General features: G+C 36.2%; 1 protein-coding gene across 2 annotated transcripts in view; it reads right to left on the bottom strand.

The window, feature by feature from the left end:
- Positions 1-1,007: 1,007 nt before the first annotated feature.
- Positions 1,008-9,616, bottom strand: part of LOC121381435 (GTPase HRas) — a 42,888-nt gene continuing 34,279 nt past the window's right edge. For both annotated transcript variants that reach the window (XM_041510749.1, XM_041510750.1), the window contains exons 5-8: positions 8,512-8,614; positions 6,043-6,082; positions 4,254-4,414; positions 1,008-1,702 (exon numbers count right to left, since the gene is read on the bottom strand). In XM_041510749.1, coding sequence (XP_041366683.1) covers positions 1,637-1,702; positions 4,254-4,414; positions 6,043-6,082; positions 8,512-8,614 — 370 coding nt within the window. In that variant the 3' untranslated portion in view covers positions 1,008-1,636. The remainder of the gene's footprint in view (positions 1,703-4,253; positions 4,415-6,042; positions 6,083-8,511; positions 8,615-9,616) is intronic.

Genomic DNA, 9,616 nt, shown 5'->3' with positions numbered 1-9,616 from the left:
GTGTTACAGGTTTGTAGATTAACTAAACTTAGTGTTAATTTTCACGGGTTGAAACTAGTGTCTGTCCCTTTAAAGCATTCTAGTATATTATTTACTTGTTCAAGTTTCTCATTTCAAGAAAAGCTGACAAAAATTAGTCTTCAATACAAAGTAATTATGTTTAATAAAACTGCAAACAATAGTTATTCGATTCCAGTATTTCTTTTCAAGTTAAATTTGTAAAATAATTAAGTTTATAAAGTCGATAAAATACAAACAAGACAGTATAAGAGATCTGATTCAAGATAATAACAGTTCCAGTGTATACGACTTTATAATGTCTCTAGTAAGAACAGTAACTCCAACAAACATGTTTTACATCATCCATGGAAGCAGTGCACCACATAGATCTATATACAAGCTAGTGCTCTGAAACCATCAGACGAATTTAATTTGAAAAAAAAAAAAAAAAACCTAAGCAATCAATGGAATTCTTCTATTTTCTTTTTCAAACTTTTTGAGAAAACAAATGAGAGAAAAAAGTAATTGTTACATTAAAAAAAATGTATGACAAATAGTAAAAATATGGACAAAGATAGAAAATTCATTATGACTCATATGTAGTCAGAAGTTTACTTGATGTAACAAGTCATCAACCTCCCCCCACCCTATACCCATTTTCCTAGGCCTTGTCAGTCAGATTGAGACTATGACTAACAGAAAAAGCAACCTCCACGTATGGGATTCGAACCACAGACCCTCAGTTTGAGAGTACAGTACTCTACCAACTGAGCTGATAGTGAAATTCCCACAAGCTAATGCCAGTAGGAGCACTTTACCAACACTACTACAATGTACTGTTTCATACCATGATTCATACCAAAGAAAATGAAACACCTATATTGAGACAAAACCGATTTTGCTTAGTGTGATAAGGAAAGGACCAATAAGAGACAAGACAGTCATGTGGCTTTAATCTCACTATCAAAGAAGGCCTCAAATTTAGTTACTTATTTTAAAAATTGGTCTTTTTAAATAAATAAATATTTTAATCATATTTTTCTTTGTCTGTTTTGTTTTTTGGGTTTAGTTTTTTTTTTGCTAAAGCTAAACGCAATCTTGGAGAATCTCAGAAACACATTTTAAAGAAGAAAAAAAATTGCAGGGACAGATAAAAAAAATTTAAAAAGGGGGGTGCAAAATGTTCAGTCCACTAAGCTCTAGATTTATGATGACCCTGCATCTAGACTAAAAACATCGAATTAAACTATATATACAGTCTATCAAAAAAAGGGGAAGATCCACACCCCTGTACACGCTAATATAAGCCCAATCTCCTTTCAGCAAGCACTGCTGCCCTGTTATTAGTTCCGATATCTTAACTCCCTCAAATATGGGTATCAAGAGTGGAACTCCACCGTATCACAGGTATATTAAACATTTAAGTGTATTATACCAACAGGTAGGTAACGACAAGTTCAAGAGAGGTTCAATAATTACATCTGGAAATTAATCTGGAACTAAAACCAACTGAGATCAGTCATTCGGTTTCCAGAACATTAACAGAGTTGCCATAGTAACACATATACAAAATCCATGTAGCTCCGCTGTTGTTGAAAGTCAGAATATTGTAAAAATATTTATCAATATCTATAAATTAAAATAGAATGCATTTACTATTCTTTCTAGGTTTTTTCTTCTTGTCTTTGCCTTTCTTGTCTTTCTGTACAAAAGAAGAGAAAAACACTGATTGTTAATATAGTGGAACAGTGGTTATGAAATATATGTTGTAAAAAAAAGAAGATTTCATGGCAATCTACCAGTTATTTGGTTTCAATAGGAAAGCCAAGAAATGTTGGTTTAATAATAAATCAACACACATTAAATTTCAGTTAATCAAGGTCAGAAGTGAGAGAGAGAGAGAGAGAGAGAGAGAGAGAGAGAGACAGAGAGAGACAGAGAAAGAGACACACAGAGAGAGAGAAAGAGACACACACAGAGAGAGAGAGAGACAAAGAGAGAGAGAGAGAGAGAGAGAGAGAGAGACACACACACAGAGAGAGACACAGAGAGACAGAGAGAGAGAGAGAGAGAGACACAGAGAGAGAGACACAAAGAGAGAGAGAGAGAGACACACACACAAAGAGAGAGAGAGAGAGAGAAAGAGACAGAGAGAGACAGACAGACAGAGAGAGATAGAGAGAGAGAGACACACACACACAGAGAGACAGAGAGACACACAGAGAGAGAGACAGAGAGACAGACAGACAGACAGACAGACAGACAGACAAAGAGAAACAGACAGAGAGAGAGAGAGATATGAAACCCATTGCTACCATATGGGCTACTGCTACTAAAAAGCAGCAAGGGATCTTTTATTTTGAAGTTCCCACATATAGGACAAAACATACTATGGCCTTTGATGTAATAGTTGTGGGGAAGTGATTGAGATGGGGGAAAAACACAGTCCATCAAATATGATCGATTCCATTCCCCATCACTACTTTGATGTAATAGTTGTGGGGAAGTGATTGAGATGGGGGAAAAACACAGTCCATCAAATATGATCGATTCCATTCCCCATCACTACTTTGATGTAATAATTGTGGGGAAGTGATTGAGATGGGGGAAAAACACAGTCCATCAAATATGATCGATTCCATTCCCCATCACTACTTTGATGTAATAGTTGTGGGGAAGTGATTGAGATGGGGGAAAAACACAGTCCATCAAATATGATCGATTCCATTCCCCATCACTACTTTGATGTAATAGTTGTGGGGAAGTGATTGAGATGGGGGAAAAACACAGTCCATCAAATATGATCGATTCCATTCCCCATCACTACTTTGATGTAATAGTTGTGGGGAAGTGATTGAGATGGGGGAAAAACACAGTCCATCAAATATGATCGATTCCATTCCCCATCACTACTTTGATGTAATAGTTGTGGGGAAGTGATTGAGATGGGGGAAAAACACAGTCCATCAAATATGATCGATTCCATTCCCCATCACTACTTTGATGTAATAGTTGTGGGGAAGTGATTGAGATGGGGGAAAAACACAGTCCATCAAATATGATCGATTCCATTCCCCATCACTACTTTGATGTAATAGTTGTGGGGAAGTGATTGAGATGGGGGAAAAACACAGTCCATCAAATATGATCGATTCCATTCCCCATCACTACTTTGATGTAATAGTTGTGGGGAAGTGATTGAGATGGGGGAAAAACACAGTCCATCAAATATGATCGATTCCATTCCCCATCACTACTTTGATGTAATAGTTGTGGGGAAGTGATTGAGATGGGGGAAAAACACAGTCCGTCAAATATGATCGATTCCATTCCCCATCACTACTTTGATGTAATAGTTGTGGGGAAGTGATTGAGATGGGGGAAAAACACAGTCCGTCAAATATGATCGATTCCATTCCCCATCACTACTTTGATGTAATAGTTGTGGGGAAGTGATTGAGATGGGGGAAAAACACAGTCCGTCAAATATGATCGATTCCATTCCCCATCACTACTTTGATGTAATAGTTGTGGGGAAGTGATTGAGATGGGGGGAAAAACACAGTCCGTCAAATATGATCGATTCCATTCCCCATCACTACTTTGATGTAATAGTTGTGGGGAAGTGATTGAGATGGGGGAAAAACACAGTCCGTCAAATATGATCGATTCCATTCCCCATCACTACTTAGGCAAGCACTCTACCAGTGAACTACATCCTCCTCCAGTTCAGTGGGTGGAGTATAGTCCAGTGGTAGAGATCTCACTTGGGGTGTGATATCATATATCATAGCAGTAATTCAGGGGAAATTTTGTTCAGTATTGCATCACAATTCACATGACAAATTTCAATGATCGCTACACAATTCTGTAATGTTAACTATTAGCTGCTAATCAGTTTTTAAACTGATATGGAATGTTGCTAATCAAAATTTCTAAAACACAATGTTCCCTGTAATTGTGAGGGGAAAACTTGATAAAGCAGGACAAGAATGAAAAGAATTCAGAAGATGAAACAAAATGTAAAATGTTAGGGGTGGTGAAATTTCATCGTACTTTTAAAACGAAAATAAAAAGTTAATAAAAATACCTCTTACAATATAATTTGTTTTCAAATATACTCTTTCTAATGAGGGGGATGAGTATATCTGAAAAGCACACTCTCCATTTGATTGTGACAATGCTGACAAACTGTGAATGGCCCCTAATATAAAATGTGTTTCTAATACTTTTGAGTATATTTTATTACTTACATATTTCCTTATTTCTCGTACCAGCGTGTAGAAAGCATCATCGACTCCCTGCCTCGTCTTGGCCGATGTCTCAACGTAGGGAATGCTGTAGCTGTCGCCGATCTGCTTCGCTTGTTTCGAGTTCACAGAGCGAGATGGCAGGTCCACCTTGTTGCCCACCACTGTCACAAAGATACAAGTGTCAGGCTATCACAGTACAAGCAACACAAACAACAGAATTTGTTTTTAAATACTTTAAGAGTCGGAACGTAGTCCAGTGGTAAAGTGCTCGCTTGATACATGGTCGGTCTGGAATCAATCCCCGTCGGTGGGCCCATTGGGCTATTTCTCATTCCAGCCAGTGCACCATGACTGGTATATCAAAGGTCGTGGTATGTACTACCCTGTCTGTGGAATGGTGCATATAAAAGATCCCTTGATGCTAATCGAAAAAGAGTAGCCCATGAAATGGCGACAGCGGGTTTCCTCTCTCAATATCTGTGTGGTCCTTAACCATATGTCTGACGCCATATAACCATAAATAAAATGTGTTGAGTGTGTCATTAAATAAAACATTTTCCTTCCATCCTTTAAATATTTTAAATTTCAGAGGTGTAGTGTGGTCTGAACATGAACCATTTGACATCCAATAGCCAATGATTAATTGATCGATGTGCTCCAGTGGTGTCGTTAAACAAAACAAACAAACAAATATGAACCAAGTGGACCCTTTTGTCTATGTTGTCTCTGACCACCTATATGAATAGCTTAATATTAAAACGTTTTTTGTTTAGCCTCAGTGAGTAGATGGGGTCCTGAATTTAATGCAGAAGGATTGAAATATAATATAGGCATACATTCCTTTATTCCTCTGGTAAAGTTTACAGTTTGTTTTGTTTAACGACATCACTAGAGCATATTGATTTATTAATTATTGGCTAATGGATGTCAAACATTTGGTAATTCTGACACTCAGTCTTCAGAGGAAACCTGCTACATTTGTTCCATTAGCAGCAAGGATCTTTTATATGCACTTTCCCCAAAAGACAGGGCAGCACAGTCCTTGATATTCCAGTCATGAGGCACTGCACTGGTTGGGATGACAAACCCCCAATAAGTCTACCAACTGTGCTAAATCCCACCCATCTTCTTCAGGCAATAACTGCTATCATATGGGATATGATTAAATAACTACTTTAATACACTTTTTGGGGAAAATAAATTTACATATTTTCAGTCAATTGTCATGTGACCCTGCATTTAATCTATCATATAACAGATGGCACTTTTGTTTTGTTTAAACAGAGGGGAAATTTAAATATATTTTGGTTTTGGCAGAGAGATATTTTGAAAATTAAATTAAATCATAGAACAAACTTATTATGTACATGTATTTCTACATTTTTACATTTTTCAATGTAAATGTTATTAAATATTGTTATCATAATATGCAGGAAAAGTTATTAATTAAAATAATTGATTTTGCTATTGACTTATTATTTAATTCAAATCCTAGATTTAATCAAGAACTCATCACATCAGGGGCAGACAATTTTGTCATAATCCCAACAACCACAATTATAAAAGTTGATTTAAAACTCTTTACATAATATACTGTCTGCTGCAGCATGGGGTGTATGGCTACAATAACCTGAACTGATTTCAACTGAACTGGATGCATCAGAAAAATACAAGAGACCATCCCTGGTATAAAATAATAATTATGATGTTCCCCACCCACGCACCAAATGAAGAGTTCTGTAAGATATGTCAGTGTGTGTACAAGAACCAGTTTTTCAGATATACTTACAAACCATAGGGACTTCATCAGCGTCTTTTACTCTTTTGATCTGAAAGAGAAGAAATAATAAAAATAATAAATGTAAAACACTTCCAAATTTTCATATTAAAAAGATAATATTATATTTGAAATAAATTCCAATAACAGCTGTAAGGTAAAGTATATATCAAGTTATAATCCCTCTATAACTAAGCTGGAAGAACGTGTTTCACATTGTGTTCTATTGTTTCGAAGTAAGACTCTAAAAGAGTCTGAGACTTTAAGGCTATGGCAATGCCATACAAATTGTAGCATGTGACATCATTTAGAGATTGGAGTCTAGACTCTGAAGTTTTAAAGAACGGGCCCTTAGCCTACATTACCATTTAGAGATTTGAGTCTAGACTCTGAAGTTTTAAAGAACGGGCCTTTAGCCTCTATTACCATTTAGAGATTTGAGTCTAGACTCTGAAGTTTTAAAGAACGGGCCTTTAGCCTCTATTACCATTTAGAGATTGGAGTCTAGACTGAAGTTTTAAAGAACGGGCCCTTAGCCTCTATTACCATTTAGAGATTGGAGTCTAGACTGTGAAGTTTTAAAGAACGGGCCCTTAGCCTCTATTACCATTTAGAGATTGGAGTCTAGACTGTGAAGTTTTAAAGAACGGGCCCTTAGCCTCTATTACCATTTAGAGATTGGAGTCTAGACCGTGAAGTTTTAAAGAACGGGCCCTTAGCCTCTATTACCATTTAGAGATTGGAGTCTAGACCGTGAAGTTTTAAAGAACAGGCCCTTAGCCTCTATTACCATTTAGAGATTGGAGTCTAGACCGTGAAGTTTTAAAGAACAGGCCCTTAGCCTCTATTACCATTTAGAGATTGGAGTCTAGACCGTGAAGTTTTAAAGAACAGGCCCTTAGCCTCTATTACCATTTAGAGATTGGAGTCTAGACCGTGAAGTTTTAAAGAACAGGCCCTTAGCCTCTATTACCATTTAGAGATTGGGAGTCTAGACCGTGAAGTTTTAAAGAACGGGCCCTTAGCCTACATTACCATTTAGAGATTGGAGTCTAGACTGTGAAGTTTTAAAGAACAGGCCCTTAGCCTCTATTACCATGCCTTGATTTCCTTTGTTTACTGCCCTCCTCTAACTATTCTAGGCTCGATACAACCCTAATGTGAACAGGAGAACTAAAGTCTTAATCAAAAGTATACCTAACTGGTTTTTTGCTTGTGACATATTATTCATAAACTCCTGGGATGACTTATTATTATATACAAAAAAGCAGACATAATAAAAAAATTGCCTTTTAGAGATGAATTTTTTGTTTTACATCTGGCTATATTAATCATATCTCTTGATCATGATTTTATGAAATAAGTGTTAAGATTTTTGTATTTTTTAGACACGAGTTTCTTAAAATCAGTATTATTCACACGCAAGTGTAATAATTTCTTTATTATCCATATCATTATTGTTAATTTTATATGAATAAAAAGGGCCACCTCAAAATGTTTCAACCACAACTGGATGGAGACGACAAAATGACATATTTCACAGGCACAGTCTGAGCTAGAATTGGAGAAGCAATGTCATGTTATGACATCACTTCACAAAATTACGTCATTACACTAGTGCTTCATAATAAAAGGCAACTTTGTTTATTATATCTGTTTTTCATATGTAGTAAGAGGTAATCATAATGCAAATTTAGTTTACACAGTATTTTAATAAATGGTGTGTATTAAAGGAAAAAACAGTGCGGTATAATGTTGATTAGGACTTTAGCCTTTTAGTTTAGTAGCCATACTTACAGTGTGTCTATCACAGGACTAGAATACACATACAGATCTGTGATCCTATACCATGGGAGGTAACTCTGCTAGGTTTAGTTTTAATGCTGATAACTTTTCAAGATTTCTAAAAGGCACAGACCCTAGTTTCAACTCATAAAAATGGACACTAAGTTTAGTTGATCTACAAACCTGTAACACTAAGTTTAGTTGATCTACAAACCTGTAACACATTTGCATACAATTACAACACAATGAAAGTTGAGTCTGAGATGTTAAATCCGGGAAATATTCTTAAAAATAGACTAGAACTCGAATCAATAAACACTACTTCTCAGACTCACATGCGTTTTTAAAAATATGAAAAATGCATTGTGGTATTAGAAACAACAGGATGACCAGAAACACTTCAGTTCTACAGAAATGGATGGTTAATCTAAACAATAAAATATAAGTAATGTTTGATTTCAGTGATCATAAATGGTTCTAATAGTGAAAAATATGCGGCAGTGTTTAAACACTAGGGTCTGTCCCTTTAAGGATTTACATCTATATTAACCTACTGACTACTGCATTCATTTTTGACAAAAAACTGGTTGACGGGGGTACAAATTTATAACTTATTTTCACATTGGGCAAGGTTACGGTTATACACCACCACATTTTTATTCTAACATTCACAAATTGTACCTCATGTAAACTAACCTGTTCCCTGTATTGGCTAATATCTTCAAAAGATTTCATGTTGTTCACAGCAAATACACACAGAAAACCCTCGCCAGTTCTCATGTATTGGTCCCTCATTGCACTGAAAAACAAAACAAATAAATAAGAAATTTGTTTTGTTTAATGACACAACTAGAGCACATTGATTAATTAATCATCGGCTATTGGAAGTCAAACATTTGGTAATTCTGATACATAGTTATCAGAGGAAACCCGCTATAGTTTTCCTAATGCAGCAAGGAATCTTTTATATGCACTTTCCCACAGACAAAAAAGCACATACCACGGCCTTTGACCAGATGTGGTGCACTGGTTGGAACGAGAAAAAACAATCAGTTAAATGGATCCACCGAGGTGGTTTGATCCTGCGACGCAAGCACCTCAAGCGAGCACTCAGCTGACTGAGCTATGAATGAATGAATGAATGAATGAATGAACAGATAACACCATTACACAATATCCATGTTTGAGCCAACAGAGTATTACATTTGCATAACTGTACACACTTAAAATGCCTATACTCCTGACACACGGAATTCCGTTTCTCTAGTGTGTTAAACTAAAAGTGGAATCCATGAGGTAGCCATTGATACATCAGCCACTAACAGCACTTAAATGTATGCGGTTACTATACAACTGGGGGCATTGCATTGCCTTCATGTGACACCACATCATGTCACCTCTTACACATACATACAGGTCGAACTGACCATGAGCCAGACTGCTGCTTGTCAATTGACCTTTGGCACACCAAGAAACACAACCAAACAGACTATTGTCCAAAACAAATTGTTAACAACTACGAAAAATTACTCTCCTACCTTTAATTGCCATTATATTTCCTCCAAAGTTTGTCCAGACAGAAATCTTGAAAAAACCATTACAATGACACAGATTCCACATACCAGATGATAACTATGTCACCTATATCGACTTCGCTGAGAGAGCATAAGGCAAAAAGCATGTAATTTTGTGCCAGCTGCCATTTTGACTTTTTATGGAATATTCTTCAAGAGGGGTGAAAGGATAGGACTTAATCTAACAACGTCATAATATGTTATGATATAAAAGCAAACATGATGAC

Source organism: Gigantopelta aegis, chromosome 9, assembly GCF_016097555.1.
Source record: "Gigantopelta aegis isolate Gae_Host chromosome 9, Gae_host_genome, whole genome shotgun sequence".
Taxonomy (NCBI): Eukaryota; Metazoa; Mollusca; class Gastropoda; order Neomphalida; family Peltospiridae; genus Gigantopelta; species Gigantopelta aegis.
Note: the sequence above shows the minus strand (reverse complement) of the source record. Positions and strands in the feature narration are given on the sequence as shown.